This window comes from Oryctolagus cuniculus, chromosome 16 (genome assembly GCF_964237555.1).
Source record: "Oryctolagus cuniculus chromosome 16, mOryCun1.1, whole genome shotgun sequence".
NCBI classification, from domain to species: domain Eukaryota; kingdom Metazoa; phylum Chordata; class Mammalia; order Lagomorpha; family Leporidae; genus Oryctolagus; species Oryctolagus cuniculus.
This window is the reverse complement of record NC_091447.1, coordinates 32,137,626-32,156,616: the sequence shown is the minus strand read 5'-3', so window position 1 is coordinate 32,156,616 and position 18,991 is coordinate 32,137,626. Positions and strand designations below refer to the sequence as shown.

General features: G+C 43.6%; 1 protein-coding gene across 2 annotated transcripts in view; it reads left to right on the top strand.

The window, feature by feature from the left end:
* The window catches only part of GLI3 (GLI family zinc finger 3), a 278,933-nt gene that overhangs the window by 74,410 nt on the left and 185,532 nt on the right, over positions 1-18,991 (top strand). Inside the window, exons 1-2 of one of the 2 annotated variants that reach the window (XM_070059772.1) lie at positions 11,726-11,854; positions 15,419-15,661. In XM_070059772.1, the coding sequence (XP_069915873.1) occupies positions 15,472-15,661 (190 nt within the window). In that variant the 5' untranslated portion in view covers positions 11,726-11,854; positions 15,419-15,471. Of the gene's footprint in view, positions 1-11,725; positions 11,855-15,418; positions 15,662-18,991 lie in introns of those variants that run through there. The other variant, XM_002713771.5, reaches the window with a different exon arrangement.

Below are 18,991 nucleotides of genomic sequence, written 5' to 3'. Positions count from 1 at the left end.
TATGGTCCGTTCTGTGGGCTCCACTTCCCTTCTCTGATTGCTCGATGTCTAGAAAAATCAACCACGAGAGCCTCGAGGGCAGCAGGTGTTTTGTTTTCACTCCTTGGAGAGCCGTGTCTCGTCCTGGGACAGCAGCCCTTGGCTTGGCTGCGTCTGTGAACTGAGTGTGGAGGAGGTTGGACCCAGGCCCGTCTGTGTTGTTTGTGTTGACGCAGCCTGCAATGCACACAAATGCAGAAACATCCTGATGGCTGTTGCTTCTGAACCTGAGCAGAAAACTCCCACTTTGATGAGACAGGAAGTCTCAGAAACTTCACTCCTAGATGTGCCTCCTGTTAACAAAATTATATGCCAGCTTGGGTCCTATAATTGTCAGGTTTAAAATCATAGAGAACTGATTTGATCTATGACTTGCCACTGGGAGGGAGTTAATCTCACTGTCTGTTTCCTTTACCTGCAAAGTGGGGCACTGTTGGTATCCACCTCATTATTTAAGGCTTGAAAGCATGAAAATGAAGCATTTTTGAAGGGGCGGTTGCTTTATTTTTGTATATATTTACAAGATACGTTGCATAGTTTCCCTAAGGCATGTTCTCAGCATGTCCGGAGGACAGGCAGATCAGGGGCACAGCACACTTTCTGAAAAAGTCCCCCTAGTGAATATTTTCAGAACTGTGCAGGCCCGACTGTCTCCGGCAGTACTGGACTCTGCTGTTCTAAGTTAAATGCAGCCATAGACAGCGTGAGAATGAATGAGCCTGGCTGTGTTCCAATAAAACTTTACTCAAGGACAATGAAATCTGAAATTTCCTATGATTTTTGTATGTCATGAAATAGTATTCTTTTGATGATTTCTCAGCCATTAAAAATGTAAAATGTGGTGTGGACATTTGGTATGGTGGTTAGCTCGCTGCTTGGGATGCTCTCGTCCCGTACTGGAGTGTCTGGTTCCTGTCCCAGCTCTTCTGCTTTCATTCCAGGTTCCTGCTGATGTGCACTCTGGGAGGCAGCAGGTGATGGTTCAAGGAGTAGGATCCCTGTTACTTATGTGGGGCACCCGGACTGAGTTCCCGGCTCCTGGCTTCAGCCTGGTCCAGCCCTGGCTGCTGTGGGCATCTGGGGTGTGGCTAGCAGATGCAAGTTCTCTGTCTCTAATAAATGTTGATTTTGAGCTTTACTCAAGGTATATCAGAGAAGTGGGTGAAACAAATGACTAGCTATAATTACAGGTTATTAAATTAGGCTTTTTTAAAATGTGAAATAGGGGATCTTATCTCCCTGGTGCCTGATAAAGAAGAATATTGATTTGTTCTCTGGGGGAACATGCATGAGAAGTTGGCTGGAGTTGAGTGGTCATGTTTCACTTTATAGCAAGGGAAGCAGCAGCCTAGGGAAACTCTATGACATGCCTAGAGGTAGAGCTTTTCAGCACTGGCACTAGATGGTCCCCAGCCCTGGCCGGTGTACTTCCATCTTCCCTCCCTATTTGGCATTATTCTCACATATCATGAGCTTAGTGATAGTACCTAGGATTCAGAAATAGTAGTTTTTAAAGATCTGCTTCATATGTTCCTATATCAGCCCTCAGAAAACCCAGTGAAGCAAGGGAGCAAGTTTTATGATCTGCCTTTTATAGAAGAGGCAACTGACCATCTGATGTGTCTTAACATACCCTCGGTCATACACCCATTAAGTGCTAGGAGCAAGTTTGGGAACTAGGTTTTTCTAACTCCTTTTATTATACCATGCTGCCTTATTATACTTCATGGCTGCTGATGTCATTAATACCCAAACATTAAAAAAGAAATTGAAAAAGAAATAACATCCTGCCATGGTTCCAGCCCTTGGCAGTGATTTTTAAGTGGAGCTCTGTGTTATGAGAATTTTTGCTTTCAAAATGCTGCATGCGCCTCCTGTAAAAGGTTGAATGAGATGATTTTATTTTTGGTAAGCGGCCCATGTAAGTTTATTATTTATTTATTTTGGTCCTTTTTGCTCCAGCTCCTGTGGGTAAATGAAGCACTGCTGTATTTTTATTGCATGCCCCATCATTAAAAGAAATTGAAAAGACGCTTGTTAGTTTTAATATTGCATGAATGGAAATATATCTGGCATTTTTAGGAACAGTTACAATTCCTAATAGTGCATTTGAAGAAGTAGTCTGGTTTTGTTCTTGATTAGAAAAAGAGGAAACTTTCTTAAATTTGGTATAATTTGATAATCATCTTTAGTTATGGAGGGAGAACATGTATGTAGTATGAACCCAACTTTATGACTCATTCAACATTCCCTCCTGGCCTTTGGGGGTGGATTTTACTCCTGGGCAGCATGAAGGGTCGTTCATTTGTTGGTAAATAATCCAAGCAAAGCTGCTTCCAAGTACACGTTTTCCCTCTTTATAAACCATATGCTTCTTTAGTAATTGGACATATGCCCCTTTTAATAAACTACATGTGGCTTTAACTGGTGGAGCCATTGTTAAGTTAAATATAAACCAGATAATCGACTACTTCTTGCATCTAAACCTGCAACACAATCTCCCAGAAGACAGTGTAAAATATTCCACAAAACAGCTATTCAGAGACATTATGGAAAGGTAAATTGAGGCAGGGAAGGGTATGGAGGAATGGTAGAGACAAATGCAGTTACCAGAAAATAATTCAGCTTGAGCGTCAGGTGCCGTGTGCACTGCAAGGCACAGACTTGGCAGTAACAACAGCAGGAGTAGAACAAGGACTTCAGAGAAGTTTCTGGACCACATTTCATGACTGGCTTGAAGTTTACAACTAAGTTCATTTTATTAAAGCCTGAAGTTGCCTTTCTTGGTAGCCTTCATAAGAAGAGGTAATCTTCACAGATACCCAGGGGAAAATGGCAAGCAAAGCAAGGTTCTATAGCTTTCAAGATTCTCTGCAGAAGACACTTTGCAGGGGTTAATAAAACAGGAACGTGTAGTGCGTGAGAAAGTCGTGCCTTGGTCATCACTTACCTCTGGGGTGATGTCCTAGTCCATTTTCTGTTGCTATACCAGGATGCCTGAGACTGGGTAATTAAAAAAAAATAGAATTCTCTTTAACTCATGATTGTGGAGGCTGGGCAGTTCTGGATCCTGGTGCCAGTGTCTGCTCAGCATCAGGTGAGGACCTTCTCACTTATTGGGGACGTGGCAGAGAGCATCACATGGCAGACAGAGCAAGTGAGCCAGAGTGAGTTTGCTTTTATAACAGAACCACTCCTGCGATAGCCCATTGGTCTGGGAATGCATGAATGTATGAACCCAATCACAAGGATAGAGCCTTCATGATTGAGTCGCTTCCTAAATGGCCCACCTCCATATTGCTGCTTTGAAGACCAAGTTTCCAACATTCAGACTTTTGGAGAACACATTAAAATCATAGCAAACCACTTTAAGCAACTTGCACAACCCCTGTTAAACCTTAGAATTTTGACCTGAACCTTGGGGGATGATACTGCATGCCACAAAGGCCCATGGTGACGAGTGGAATGAATGCGTGTGGAGCAGTTAGCTCTGGCCTGGCATTTAGTAACTGGTAAATGAGCAGTTGAGGGGCACTCATCAGTGTTGCTAACGCACTCATCCTTGCACGTCTTCTGGGGCTGGCCTGCTGGAAGTTAGGGTGACAGTCTTGCCAGGAGGGACATCAGGACATTTTTAGTACTAGTTTGGAAGTCATCTGTGTATAGATATAAAATAATTAAAATGGTCGTGTGATTTTTAAATAAGCTAATTTATTCATATCTCCATAAAGCCCTATAGTAATTGCAAGTGCTATTAATACATGTAAAACTCGCTTACTGTGTCTTTACTATAAAGGCACTAAAAACGTTCACAGCAAAATAAAATTAAAAGATAAGTTTATTTCAGTGCAAAAGATTTTTGAAACCCAGCGTAGTTTTTTCATAATACAGATTTTTCATGACCTTTTTGAAGTGCCTTATTGTATCATAGCTGTTTTACGAGGTATAATAGTTTGAGTAAGGCTTCAGAAAATAAATTCATGGGATAACTTTTCAATCTGTGTGTGTACCTAATTTGGATTTCTTTTGAGAATTATAGAGAAGATCATTCTAACGATAGGATGAAAATGAGCACAGTGTTTACGGCACCAGGTTGGAAGCCTGAGTTCTATACTCCAGTGGCTGAGTTTGAGTCCTGTCGTTCCTGCTGAATCCAGGTCCCTGATAATGCACACCCTGGGACACAGCCGGTGATGGCTCAGAGTAGCTTGGCCCCTGCCACACATGTGGGAGATCTGGATGGAGTTCCTGGCTCCTAGCTTTGGCCTTGCTCAGCCCCTTCCATTGTGGGCATTTGAGGAGTAAACCAGCAGATGGGCTCTCTCTTCTCTGTCTCAGTCTTTCAAATGAATTTAACAAAAACTTTTAAAACTTCAAACTGATTGTCTTTTTCCTTATTCTAAAACGACTGGGAAATATAGAAGGTAAACAAAGAAGTAATCCATAAGAATATTTTCATGCTATTTTGGTACATTTCCTGAAGGTTTTTTTTTTTTTTTTTCCTAGAAATAATTATGTAGTTCTCTTCCTTCCACCTTCCTTTCCTCCCAAAAAGTTGAATCTTTAAGATGCTCACAGACAGTTTAGCCTGGCAGGTAGGTGAGTGGACTCCAGATTCTAATCCAGTCTCTGTCACTGTCTAGTTGTGTTTTCTGGGACACATATGGTTCAGTTTTTCCATCTGTGCAATTCAGATCATAATCAAACTGGCCTCACAGAATCATCAGGTATAAGGTGCTTAGAACAGTGCTTGGCACAAAGTGAAGTTTGATATAGTGAGTGTTTGCCCTTACTTTCCTCTGTTCATTAAAGCTGTGTATTTAATGACATGGTATTCCATCATATCATAAGGTAAATGGACAGTTACACTTAAGTTTCTTGTTATAAATTACACTGTGACGAACATCCTTGAATATAAATCATTGCCTTTGCATTTGCAATTTTTTTCCTTAAGGTATGTTATAGAGGGATGGGCATTGGGGCACCATGGATTAAATTGCTATTTGGGACACCTACAACCCATATCACAGTGCTGGTTCAAGTCCTGGCTACTCTATTTCTGTTCCAGCTTCCCATTAGCACGTCCTGGGAGGCAGTGGGTGATGGCTTAAGTGCCTAGGTCCCTGCCATCCACAGGAGAGGCGTGGCCAGAGTTTCCAGCTCCTGGCTTTGGCAAGAGTTTGGGGTGTGAATCCTTGGATGAAAGATATCTTCTCTCTCTCTCTCTCTCTCTCTTTTCTCTCTCCTTCTCCCCCATCTCTCCTTGCCTTGACGGAAAACAAATACATAAACATTAAAAGAAAGATACATCCTGGAACTGCAACCACTTGGTACACTTGGTTGCTTCCGGAAATATAGGAGGGTACTTCACAAAGCTAGTGGGAAGATAGAATTAAAAGATAACATTCTTTTTGTGCAAAAATTTTGAAATCCCTATGTAGGTTTTTCACCATACACATTTCCATGAACTTTCTGAAGACCCCCTCATGTGTGCCTTTAATGCTGCGCCAAAGTTACCATCTCCTGAGAACCTCCCTAACACTCAACATTAATTTTGTAATGTTCCTAATTGTTTTCTGGGTGCAAGCTTTAAATCTGAAGTGTGTTTGTTCCTCAAGGGGAGGCCTGGCAAACCACAGTTAGCTCATAGTGGAGCCAAATCCAGCCTACAATTTGTTTTCTTAAAATAAATTTTATTGTATATATTTAATGTATACAACAGGTTGTTGTGGGATATAGATACATAGCAAAAATGTTACTATAGCAATGCAAATTGATATATCCATCACTTCATATAACCACTTAGTTTTGGTTTTGTGGCAACAGCAGCTACAGTCTGAGCATGAAGCCGGTACACAGTAGAATTTTGTTACCTGCAGTCCTTGTGCTGTATGTTGGTCTCTGGACTTGTTCATCCTACACAGCTGCTACTTTGTATCTACTACCCATTTTTGGAGCCAAGAGTAAATTCTTACAACTTCAGTTGCGACCATGAAAATTATGTGACATTCAAACTATGTCTGTAAATAAAAGTTTCACTGGAACACAGCCACGCTCACTGATTTCCATATTGTCTGTAACTGCTTCTGAGTAGTTATGAGGTTTACAGAACTATGTGTTGGGACATTGATCACAATTCAAGTTCAAATTTATTTTGTATTTATTGACGTTGAGTGAGGAGGTCTCATAGGCAAATATTTAAAGTGTCCACTTGAAAGTCAGACAGCTGGCTGCAGGCTCTACTGAGGAACCTGCTGTGTCCAGGATAGGTGACTACTTTCCCAGTTCCTTAGTGTCTTCCTGTGGTTAAAGAGGATAACTACAGTGCCTTCCTGATAAAGGCGGTCTGAAGACAGGTGAGGCACTTCTTCATAGTGACTGAATGTTAGTTGTCATTGATTGGTACATGATTAATAGATTTTAGTTGGAGGGCTTTGGAGAAAAGAGATTGGTAGGAAGAATGAGTGACCTAAAATTGTATTGTGGAAAGGTGGTTGACTGGTCATTTCTTTCTTTTATCATTTCTATCAGCACTTTGTCCAGGTAAGAGTATGTATCCCTTTGGGAATGCATTGGCCCACTTGCTCCTGAATATTCCTGGAAAGCTGGCTAAAGTAGTGCTAAAAGGAAAGGGTGGTCCGTAGCCGGCTACTTAGTCCCTGGGGGTCTGGGGGATAGGATTGGTGTGGCCTCTGCTGCTAGCTTGTCCTTGTCTGATGAGCTGCTGGGACACCCCAGTGTCCTGTCTCAGCTGTGACCATGGGGGTGTGCCTTGGGAGAGCTTAGGATTTGTGACCCTTATTCCCTTGTGACAGTCTGTGAGCCATTTCTGCTAGTTTTCTGAAGTTGCAGACTTTCATGGCTATAACTAACCAGAAGCTGGCTGCCTAGGAAATTCATGCCTTTGGAAAAACTGTGACAATCAAACAGTGGTGTTTGCATTTGGGTTTCTTAAGTGCCGGATTCACAGCCCACAGTCACTGCAGGCCATCGCTCAAGGGGGTGCCGGTCACAGACTCCTGACACAGGCAGCCCCTGGCCTTTTCCCAGTGGATGATCCAACATCAGTGAGTCCTGCTTCCTGTCCACTACCTTGTGATGGTGGCCTCCAGCTCATTCTGGTACAATAATGGTGTACTCTTGATAGTGGGAATGTTCTCTCCAAGAGGTTTGTGCAGTGGTCGGTCAAATGTTATTAAAAAGAGAAAACCACAATATACGCAGGCCTTCTCATTATATGATCCTCTAAAAACACAAACATGCAGTGTAAGCACCCCGGATGAAACCAGTTAAGTCTGTGCTCACTTCTTCAGTTAAACAAAAAATGGTAAAAAGGTTAGGCAAGGGGACTTAGCAGGGGACAAGGGAGGATGGGAGTCTAGGAATCACCATTTGAAAGCATTCCTGGAAGAAGCTGCTACATGCAGAGGGTTATATCTTCCTACCTTTAAAGGGAAAGCAGGCATAGTGGTTAAGATGTCACTTGGGACATGTTCATCCCATGTCAAGAGTGCCTAGGTAATAGTCCCATCTCTGTTCCTTCTGTTCCTGATTGCAGCTTGCTATCTTACTAGTGCGTACTCTGGGAAGCAACAGGTGATGCCTAAGTGGTTGGGTCCTTGCCACCCATGTGGGAAACCTGCAATCCTGGCTTCTGCATTGTCTCAGCCTTGCTTGTTGTGGACCTTTGGGGAGTGAACCAGCAGATGTAAGCTGTGTGTGTGTGTGTGTGTGTGTGTGTGTTTCTGGCTTCATGCCATTCAACTAAATAAAGGAGACCTGGCTTTGAGTCCTCCAGCCACATGGAGTGGGCTAGAGCTCCAGTGTGATAGGGTTGTTCCCATTGGTGGATGTAGCCAGGCAGCAACCACCTGGCCACCTTGGCCTTGTGAACAGGCATTTCATTGTTTCTCTTCAACTCTTGGCTGGGGATCTCATTATGGAATCTTAAATGCTCAGGTCTGTATGTGCAAAGTAAGAAAGAGACTCTGCACTTTTTGCTAATAAACGACCGAACTTGAGTTCCTGAAGAAATCTCTAACACCTAAATGTTCACGAGACTGTTACTCACAGATAGGCATAAATGCACGATTAAGCAGAAGGGAAAAATGTTGACCCTCCTGGGAATTTATTGTACTGCCTTTGATGTCACTAATTAACTCACTCTGTGTGAGCAGTGACTAGCAACTAATAGCAGGCTAATAGAAGAAGCTCCGTGACGTTTTAGAATTATTAATTCACAGAAAGGCCTTCCAAGCTCATGGAAAATAAGGAAGATCTCCTCCTCCTTTTAAAGGCAAGCCCCCAGCGGCCCCTAATTGTACTGTTTTGTGTGTGTTTTCTTCTTCCCAGATCATGCCTGGTTTGGCTACTGCTTTTTATCAGAAACTCTGAATGTTGGTTAGTACCTTTGGATTTGCTTGGACTTCAGCGTGTGCTCAAGGTCGCAGTAAGCTTTGCTGTCCATGTCATCGACATTCAGGAGCATCCTCCCAGGGACAGGGTTCAGACTGTCAATCTCTTATTTTTTGTGAGGATTTAGGAATCCCAGAAAGATGAATGGGAATCCTAGAGGCCACAGCGCGTACTTGGTGAGCTGGTAGTGGTATCTATTCATCATTATCATATTTTCCAAAAGGGAGGAGGCTCCTTGCTCCATCCAAGCTCTCAGCTGCAGTAGGGCAGCAGCCTTTCAGGTTTGTCTGAATTTTCACTTTGCTCTTTCTGCCTGCTCCCAGGGCCTCTCATGAAGTTGAGTGGTGTGTGCTGAGCAGTTGGGGAGTGAGCTGGGAACTTGGTCTTTGGTTGGGCACAGACCTGCTGCTCTTGACAGCCAATGGTTGCCAGGGAAGACCTGGTGCTGTGTTAGTCACTCTACACTCTGCTGTATTCTTTGGGAAAAAGAACACCAGAAACATTAAAACAATGAGGATATTCCTATGACTCTGTTGGAGAACATTGCCTACTTTCTCTCCTTTCACGCTGGGACCTCTTGGTTGATCAAAGTAGGAAGAGAGAATTACCCCGTCATCTGTGAGGGGAGGTTGTCACTTGATTTTCTCCAAGGCTTCCAATCCTGCCACAGCTTTCACGACAGCGCGTTTTAAAGGTTGCAAACAAAGCGAAATGCTCACTCCTGATCCATCTGGGCCCCTCCCTCTGTCATCCGTCATTGTCAACCGGAGATGTATGTGGAGCCGCACAAGGGCAATGCCTGACCCCAAGGGTACTGGCGGTGTTCTTAGGGAAGGCTTTGTTTGCTCGCAGTCTTTGGAAACCAAGCTCTAGACATTCTAGAGAGTGGCCCCTGGCTTAGCAGAACTGCAGGCTGGTGGAAAAGGGAACATTCTGCTACTACAGGAACTTTATTTCCCCTTCTTAGTGTAATTCTACAGGGCTGGCAAATACACTTAGTCTCTTCTCGTTTTCATTTCTGACCTCTCTGCTGAAAACTCACAAGGAGAATTCTGAAACAGGGAGGAAAGGGCTTGGGTTTCGTTGGTTTTGATCCTAAAAACCCCAAAATGTAAATAACCAAAGCAGGAAAAGCTGACACGATGCAACAAATGCATAATAAGAGAAAATGGAGCAATGCCCTTTCCAAACGTGGTGAGGCAATTGCCTGGGAGGATAGCAGAAAAGGAGGCTCTGTCTTGGGCCCGTAGGAGGGTGGGGCCCCAAGAAGCTTCTGGAAGCACACTTAACGGTCCAGGCACACATGGAAGCCACTGACTGAACCCCACGGTGCAGCAGAATGTGTGCAGTGCAAGGAAAGCCTGTGTGTCCTTGTGGGTAATTGGGGAGGGTAAAGGGAGAGGGTCTCACTGCACCCCATGCTCCATGTTGGCCCCATGTGTCCCCATAGATTGTCCCTTGGGCCTCACTAGGTGTTTCCCAGGAGTGGGTTATGCTGACCAAAAAGAACCAAAGACCAAAAAAAAACAAACTTAATGGGAGAGTATGTGAATTTTGAAAATTTCTATGCAAACAAAATATATTTTTTCCCTTTTATTGGTGGTGGTCAGGGGCTGGTGGTGCACACCTAGGTCCCATTTCAGTGGCCACCTGCGGAACAGACCTCCTGTCCTGTCAGTAGGACTGTGTGGTGGATTCAGTGAGGAGCAGCTAGAATTTTCCTCCTGTCACTTCCCCATCAAGGCCTGTTTCTGATCTGGGAACGGGGCCCAATATGAGGGTACTTCAAAAAGTTTCTGCAAAAATGGAATTGTTTATTTTGGCACAAAGTCATTTTGAAATCCAGGCCTGGTGTTTTCATCCTGTGCACCTTCCATGAACTTTTTGAAGACTCGTTGGACTGTTGTGGGATCATGCAAGATAATAGAAATGATGGCAGTAGAGTATTTTCTTAAGGCAGTGGAAGGTGTGTGTGGGGGGTGGTGTTTGCCAGTGAGGGGCCAAACTAGTCAGCTACATATCTATTGCAGCTCAGTCCTGTGTTTTAATTCATTGGAAGATGACTTTATCATATCCTTCAATATAGAAACTATGAGGCTTCACAAACCTGAGGTCTTAAACATGGAAAAAAATTATTTTCTGGTGAGCAGCCCCTCAGGCTGGAAAGCTAAGCGTCCGGTCCTGCCTTGACAGTTCCGTGCCCCCTCCCCACCCCCAACGGCCCTTCCTGCGGGCTCACTGCAGCCTGAGTGGCACTTTTCTGGGAAAGCCTGATATTCCGACTTCAGTTTTGTAATTTAATGATGGAGAGTTTCCTTAGTAAACCAAATTTAGAGTCCTAGAATGCTTATCTTATATCCAGACCTTGAACATAAAAGGCATTTTATACCCGCAATTGTTCATTTAATGAGCAATTGCGGAGTGCAGGCCGGTTAAGGGATTGAGCTATATGCACTATTATTGCAAGAAGTATTCCGAAATACCAGAAATAGGACGTAAGCTCTGATCAGGGAGACTGCGAGCACAATTACCTTCTTTTCAAATCCTTCTGTGACACTGCGGGAGGAAAAAGGACTTTGAAACTTGAAAGGAAAGAGCTTGCTTTCAACCTCAAAAGCTAGGAGGAAAGGGCTCTGAAATTTGCTCAGAATTCCCAATTCACCATTAGCCTGTTTCTTCCTTTAGCCTCAAGGCATTCTCCGCTTTTTGAAAAGATGTTAAGAAATTCAGTCACAATAGAGAGCCTAGTTTTGAACATGTTTCACTCGGTCCATTGAGGTCTGGGTTCTAGCCTTTGTGTGGGGTGAATTGAGCTGAGCGGCTAGCTGGTTGGAGAGAGGTGAATGAGGAGTCGCTGTGCAGTCGCAAATTCTGGCAAAGAAAAAAGCTCACCCCGTTCTTTATTTTACAATATGCATTCCTGTACAATCCTGCTAGTGGCAATATGTGGAGCCGAGCCTGTTCCTAAGTCAATACAGAGTACTTGGTTTATAGCAACTCTTGTTAAGTTTGTCTTGTAATTGAAGCTGCTGTTGACCTTGCTTGGGGACCATTTGTAAAACCGTTTATTTAGCATAAACTGAAATAATAAACCCTCCTTCTCTGGGGCCGATTGTGATAGGGTGACATTAGTTTGATTTAATGATTAGCCGCCTGACCCTTCTGCTGGAGAGAGCGCCTTGAATAGGGAGAGTTCACTCGGAAGCACTCAAAGAATACTAATGAGCTTGTTAAATTTAGCATGGCTTCAACCACTTTTAATTCCTCTAATGGGAGCAGCACTGCCTGGGAGAGGGAGAGAGACACCGAGAATGTTCCTAGAGGGGTCTGTGCAGCCAGAGAAGAGAGCTCCCCCAGAGAAGTTTGCGGACAGTAGCTAGCCAGAGCCTGGGACCGAGTTGTAAGTATTGTCTGTTCTCTGACCCTCGCTTCTTCTAGGTCTTGGGGCAAGAGAAGGAAGGGCATTAAAACGGGATTTCAGGAGACAGTTGAAAATCGACGTGAAGAGGGAAAAGGGTGAACACGTGTACTGGGAGCTCCTGATGAGCTAATTTTGTGAGGTGACAGGAGGTGTCCCTAGTCAGTGACGCTTGCAGAGTTTTGTCTTTGTGTTGGAAGAATCTTTGGAACTTTTCAAGTTTTGGGCAAAAAGAGCTGGTCTCTTGGGTTATAGTGAGAAATCGCACAGGAGTTTATAAGGAAGTACACTAGACTGTGTTCAAGGCCTGCTTTGCACATCCTAACTGCTGTCTCCAGACCTTTATTGTAAACACCCTAAGCACTGTCTGCAGCTTTCGCTCTCTCTGTGTTGCTGGCTCTGAGTGTCCCACTCCGTGTCAGTTGCTTCTGGGTGAGTTTGGAAAATCTGGGATGGTTTCTAAAACGTGTTACTTTGGGCAGCCCTCCATTTTGGGGGGCAGGAATTTGTGAACTTCCACTTGAACATGGATATACAGAAAGCAGGAGGTAGGAGGTGGGATTAGCATGACAGTATTTAAAGGAAGTTTTCCCTGAAAGTTTTTCATGAATTGCATGTTTCGATCTGACCCCCGAGCTTGCAGCTGTTAAACATAGAGAAGCAGGAAGAGCTGCCTTGTGTTTGGCTGTTAAAGTCCATTGGCAGATGCTCTTGGGGCAGTGGGATGTTTGCTTACATTTTCGCAGCAGACTTCTGCTTGTTGCCATGGTGGACAGTATGTTTCTGTCAATAATTTGGCCTGGCGTAGCCTGTCTGCACTGACTCTGAAACTTTATTGAACAACTCGGCTGAACTGAACAAGATTAGACAGCTTTCGTCTTTTGGCTTGCTGAAGTGGTTGCTACATTTATAAGAGCAGGCAGCAATATTGCTTGGAAAGTTTCCCTTCCACTGTATGCAGGGCGCTTGCAAGCCCCCTAGCTGTGTGCATTCTGCAGCGTGTGCACTGTCCAGCTTCCCTCTGAATGCCATTCAAGAGCAACCCTGCGCACGAGGTAAACCCCATGAAATATTTGTCTGCCGGCATTTTCGGTGGCGGGGGAGGGCTGTGGCATGAAAATGTGATTGCCCCAACTATTGTAAAAGTGAGACTCCTGATGGAAGTTTCCATATTAAGCAAAAGAATGACTCTGTATTAAATACTTGAACTTGGCTTACTTGTTGTTGTAACTTTAATATTCACACATGTTGGGTGAAGTCTCATTAAGAAAATCAGCTAGCAAACACAGTCATTCCCCCCTGCCCCGACTGCCGTCTCTCAGGTTTGGGGGTTGAGGGTGGGAGGACTCTCTGGCCAGACCATACCAATTATTCAGTTACTGGTGAAGTTGGATTCAAGTGCTCATCATAAAGACCTATTTTTTAAGAAACTGAGTTTATTACCCAATGCAGTTTTAACAGAAGAAAAATTAATTTCTTGAAATCCTATTTTAAACCTGGAACAGATGAACAAAGCTAGGTTCTTCGCCTTTCCCAGGGAATCCGAGTTACACGGTGCCACCCCACCGAGGGCTGTTCGGCCCCCAGTGAAGGTCCCATTCTACAGAATTTGCCCCTCTGTGCTAGAAGTTCAGTTTGGGTAAAATTGGAAATAAAATACAGAGAGCAAATTAGTGGAAAATATGACTTGGGTGATTTGTTCATTAAAGGAATTTTTATAAAACTGCCATGAGTGTTAGTGTTTTTGATGCCTTTTTTTTTTTTATCACTGCAAAACCCTTATTCAGGAGCCTGCAGATTTCCCACTAATGCAAAGCAAGGGTAGACTAATATCTACACATGTTGCAAGGGAAAATAAAAATGTGGGATTTTTGGTAGTTTGTTTTAAAATAACTATAATCATGGTTTGAATTGCTTTTGTAAGATTAACATGGAAATGTGAGATTGCGTAATTTTTCTTTAGTTGTTACTTGATAGATTAAACTCATAATTTACTCTTTAAGGATAAGCTTTGGAGTGAGGCCCTGCACAAAACAATACTAAAATAATATTTCAAAGTTACCAAGTAGGAGTTAGCAAATTCCCTGTATAGACCAAAATATACCTCATTGTCCATTCTGTCTTGCAAGTCATTTGCTAGGCTAAAACAATGTGTTGCTCATTTTTCAAGTCCTATATGCAGGCGGAAAGACTAACATTGCCACTGGCTTTAAGTGGTTCAAGTCCTTAGTCAACATTTTAGTTTGTAGTTGTCCTCTTGTCTGCTTGTATAGCTCTTCCTCTGAATTTGAACAAAGAGCCGTGAAACTGCCACAGCCTGTTTCTTTCTGAATTTTGGGGACTCAGCTTGTGTGCTTTATGGATTAGTTTGAAGATAAGTTTGCATATTGGGATGTGTTAAAAATCTGTCCATCTTACAATGACATTGTGATCCATATCCAAATGCTGTTTTTATTTTTTTAAGATAAGGAATATGGAGTTTTTAAATTAGATGCTAAGCACTACCTAGACAGCTTTGATTCCATCACCACTTAGCTCCCTGAGCATAGTGTGCTATGTGCAAGATTCTAGCAGATGAATTAGTCCACTTGTTGTGGGTTCAGATAGCCAGTTGGTTTAATTTTATGCATCACTTCTTTGATCTGCTACTATAGCAAGGTCAGCCAATCACATTTGCTGAGAACTATGGTGGATAGATCTATAGTCCCTTATAGATCAAAGGGGACTGAAGTATTAGGGAGCTAGAATTCCAAGGATACGTGAAATTTCATCAAGCTGTTTCGTGCATGTTTGGAATAACGCATGGACCCCCGATAGATCATTCATAGACACCAACAGCACTGACACCTTCTTCCTCACCCACAGAGCCCTCACCCTTGCATTCCACTCTCAGTTTTCCGCTGACGTCCCAGGTTTGTATAGTGACAGAACAGGAACTGTCCTACAAGAGGCTCCTTAGGCTTCTGTGATTGGCACCTTTATCTCTTGTCGCCAGTGGGTTTTCTCTTCCGTTTTGGGCTCTGTTAAATTTCTTGATGGCTTACAGATCTGACTTGAAAAAATAAAGCCCCCAAAAGCTTTAGAACACTTTCTAGTAGGTCATCTTCTGAGGACCAAAGACCCATGGCCCCTGGAGCCGCCCTGAACCTCCCTAAGCAGCTGGACTCTGCCTTCCCCCAGACACAGAGACCAGCTGCACATCACTGTATGTGCAGAACTTTTCGTAGAACCTGCAGGAGACTGGCAGGCCCGTGAGGCAGAGGCTCCCTGGCACTCACCTGTGGGCTGGCAAGGCTCGTTTGCTGGCCCCTGTCTCAGTTTACCAGGCTCATTTCCTGCTCTCCTTCTTCCTGTCCTTCTCTGTGGAAGTGGGACCTCCACTCATAGGCAGTTTTGTCTTGCAAATATCCCATCGCAGGTGTGTCGCTTTCAAAGTAGCCATGATCTTGGTCTGGGAGGGATGGAGAGGGAGACCTAATTGACGACTGTTTTTTAATTGCTCCTGCAAGTGGCTTACTGAGTCTTTCATTTCCCTTCCTTCTTTAGAGGATGAAAGTCCTGGACAGACCTATCACAGAGAGAGGAGAAACGCAATCACTATGCAGCCACAGACTGTGCAAGGGCTCAGCAAAATCAGTGAGGAGCCTTCGACATCCAGTGAGGAGAGGGCCTCGCTGATCAAGAAGGAGGTCCATGGGTCCCTACCACACCTGGCAGAGCCCTCAGTGCCTTACCGCGGCACAGTGTTCGCCATGGACCCCAGGAACGGCTACATGGAGCCCCACTACCGTAAGTGCTTCCTGCCAGTAGGCGCGTGTTCCTGGAGCCCCAGGGAAGGCTGTATGTGTGTGTGTGTGTGTGTGTGTGTGTGTATGCACACACCATGTTGAATGATCTACTCATGTAATTGATAGAACTGTTTCATTTTTTCTTTCCACTTTTCTTCTTGTTGATTCTTAAACACATTTTCTTACATCTGCAAGCAGCATCAGGCTCTGCGGGGCCGGCCGCCTCTAGGAATGGGGTTCACTTGTGGTGAGTCCACTTGGACCTTTCCTAGGACCTAAATCCACATTTGTTCATCCAAGTAGTCGCCGCAGGAGGAAGGTTGGCTGATGGTGGGGAATTATGAAAGCGGGGCTGCTTTCTAACGAATTCCTCCATAGCAGCTATTCACATTGTAATGATTTCTGATTTAATGATTTTGCCTGGTACCCTGTTTACTGCTTTGTTAAAACAAACCAGGGCTAAATTCTTTAATGTGGGAGAGTTTTCTGTGCGCACGACATTTCTTTTTAACCAGCATGCCAGAAACCTTGGACGCTCTTTTCCAGCACTAGTAAAGTTTAAGAAATTAACTAGAACTCCGAACATGAGTGTATGATGCTGTTCTCCAAAGGCTGAGTCTAAAGGAAAATATATAGGGGTTGGGTTTATTTCTGGCCTGTTTCTAGTTAAAAAAAAGAAAGAAAGAAAGAAAGAAATGCATGTTGGTTGTGGGCTAATGAAGTTCATATTGAGGTGCCGAAGTTCGCAGCTCTTGATTACAGATTTATCACCTTGCCAGGACTCAGACTTGCCATCTAACCTTCCCGGCTCCGGCTCCAGATGATCCCTTGAGCCCCAGAGAGGGGGACTGGTTTGTGTTTCCCTTTTTCCACATCATTCAGAAATTTTAGTGTTTTAAGGCAAAAGGTCATTAGCCAGATGACTGATTAGCGAGGACAGCTGATTAGTGCATGTTTTTTTGCTCAAGAAAGTGCCCAGGATAAAAGCTAATTTCATCCCTTCATTAGTTGGCTTGCTCACTCATCAGATCAAAGGGTCTTGCACAGCCTCAGACTCAGCCACTGCTCCCCCCCAACCAGATTATATTGTTGGACAAAACGGAAGACACGTTAGTTTTTAAGTGGAGAGACCATTTTAAAAAATAAAGTGATCAGAAGCAGGGAAGGAAAAGTTTTATGAATTCTTCCAAGTTTTTTTTTTTTTTTTAAAAGAGGTTCCAACTTCTCAAAGAGCGCTCATCAGCCATAGTGCTGTAGACGTTGTTTCCATTCATACAGAAACGAGCAGAGACCGACTGGGCAGGTTGCTTTCCTTTCCCCCATTCGAAGCTTTCATTTTTTGTTTAGTTTTTCTTTTCCTGGAGGAATGGAAGTTGAAATCGTGTCTGAGCACATCCCCAAGTTTTCTCTATTGTGATTTTATATGTGAGTCTCTTTTAGACGTCATCCAGGCAGAAAACCTGAGGAATCGTCCATAAGCCCTTCCTAGATTTATTTATACAAAGGTACTAAAGAAAGCCCATGGAAAAGTAGAATTAAAAGATAAGTTTACTTGGGTGCAAACATTTTGAAATCCATGCATGTGAGGGGTTCTGAAAATTTCATGGAAAATGCAATTACAAAAATGTTTACACCAAAATAAATGTATCTTTTAATTCCATTTTCCAACTTTTTAAAGTTCCTTAGATTCTCTGATGGAACACTTAACCCTATTAAGAACATTGCATCTAGATTCTGAGCCACAGCTGTCTCTGTGTGCATTGTTTTGGTCCTTGTGTGTGAACACAAACTTTTCCCATCTCATGTGACTATTTATGTTTTGTTTTCTTTTCCAGATGCCCACTAATTAGTGGGGTATTTAATTAGTCAGGACAGCTGATGAGTACTTCTTCTTTGGCTGTGGGGCCGATAACCGTTAGCTTTCTCTGTGTGCCATTCAGCTTGCAGCTTGTTCTTGCTTCGTTTGTTTTAACGGTTTCCCCATTGAAGCCTCTGCTGGTCACTGGAGTGGCTGAGCTCTCCACACCTGGAACCCTTGTCCCCTTTCGTGATTGTCGTGACCCATCTCCTGGACTCTAGTGTAACATTAACTAGTAGTGCGCACTGGAGAGCTCTCACTGGGATTTGGATTCATTCTTGTTTCTCTGTTTTGAAGATTTGGTTAAACCTTCATATTTCCTCACTATATCATTCAAATCAATGTTAACATTATGTGATCACTTATAAACTGTGTGAACTCTTTGCTGTAACCAAACACCAGATATGATTTTGACCTACCATCCCTACATTGGTCATAAATACATTACATCATTACATGGTTAATGGAGACAGGGAGTCCTAGTGGATTGGTTCAGAACTCCTGGAATTTGGGTTCAATTTCTAGCTTTGGCACATCTGCCTGTGACAGTGCCTGAGTGCTTTGACCCCTCTAAGAATCATGTTCTTATTTTCAAATCATGGGATGACTGCCTGCTCCATGGTGTTCCTGTGAGAGTTACATATAATAATGCAAAGAAAACATTTAGTAGAATCCCTTGGCACATAGTGTCTCAAAATGGTTAAGGTAGTTTTTCTCCTCTGTTCCTCTTCCTCCTCTTCCTCTTCCTCCTCCTCCTCCCCCTCCTCCTCATCATCATGAGATGAGCTTGCTGTCCAAGCTGAGTTGTTTCTTAGTGGTGTAGTTGTGTTTGGTTCAGTGAAGATCAGCTTTTTTTCTGTCAGATCAGTCACCTGACTTTGTGAGACCAGCGTGTTCTGTAAGCACAGATTGGGGATGGAATGAGCTGTAAGCCTTTGAAAAGGGCTTCACGTGGTCAGAACTCTCTGCTGTGGCATCCTGAACACAATCCTTTCTCTCTGAACCTCAGCACACTGACTTGATATATGTTTTCTTTTTTTAATAAGGATTTATTTATCTATTTGAGAGGCAGAGGCAGAGAGAGAGGTCTTCCATCCCCTATTCACTTCATAGATGGCTGCAACAGCTGGAGCGGCACCAGTCCAAAGCCAGGAGCCAGGAGCTTCTTCCAGGTCTCTCAAGTGGGTGCAAGGGACCAAGCACTTGGGCCATCTTCTGTTCCCTTCCCAAGCCATAGCAAAGAGCTGGATCGGAAGTGGAGCAGCCGAGACTCAAGCCAATGCCCATATGGGATGCCAGCACTGCAGGCTGTGGCTTTACCCACTGTGCCATAGCACCGGCCCCTCAATATATATTTTCTAAGTGAAGAAATTGTGAAATTTTGCAAGAATCTGAGAAAGCTTAGCATTTTAAATTATTAGAAGAAAATGTTTTATGGAACAACTACAAACCAATACATGCAGAAGGTGTGGT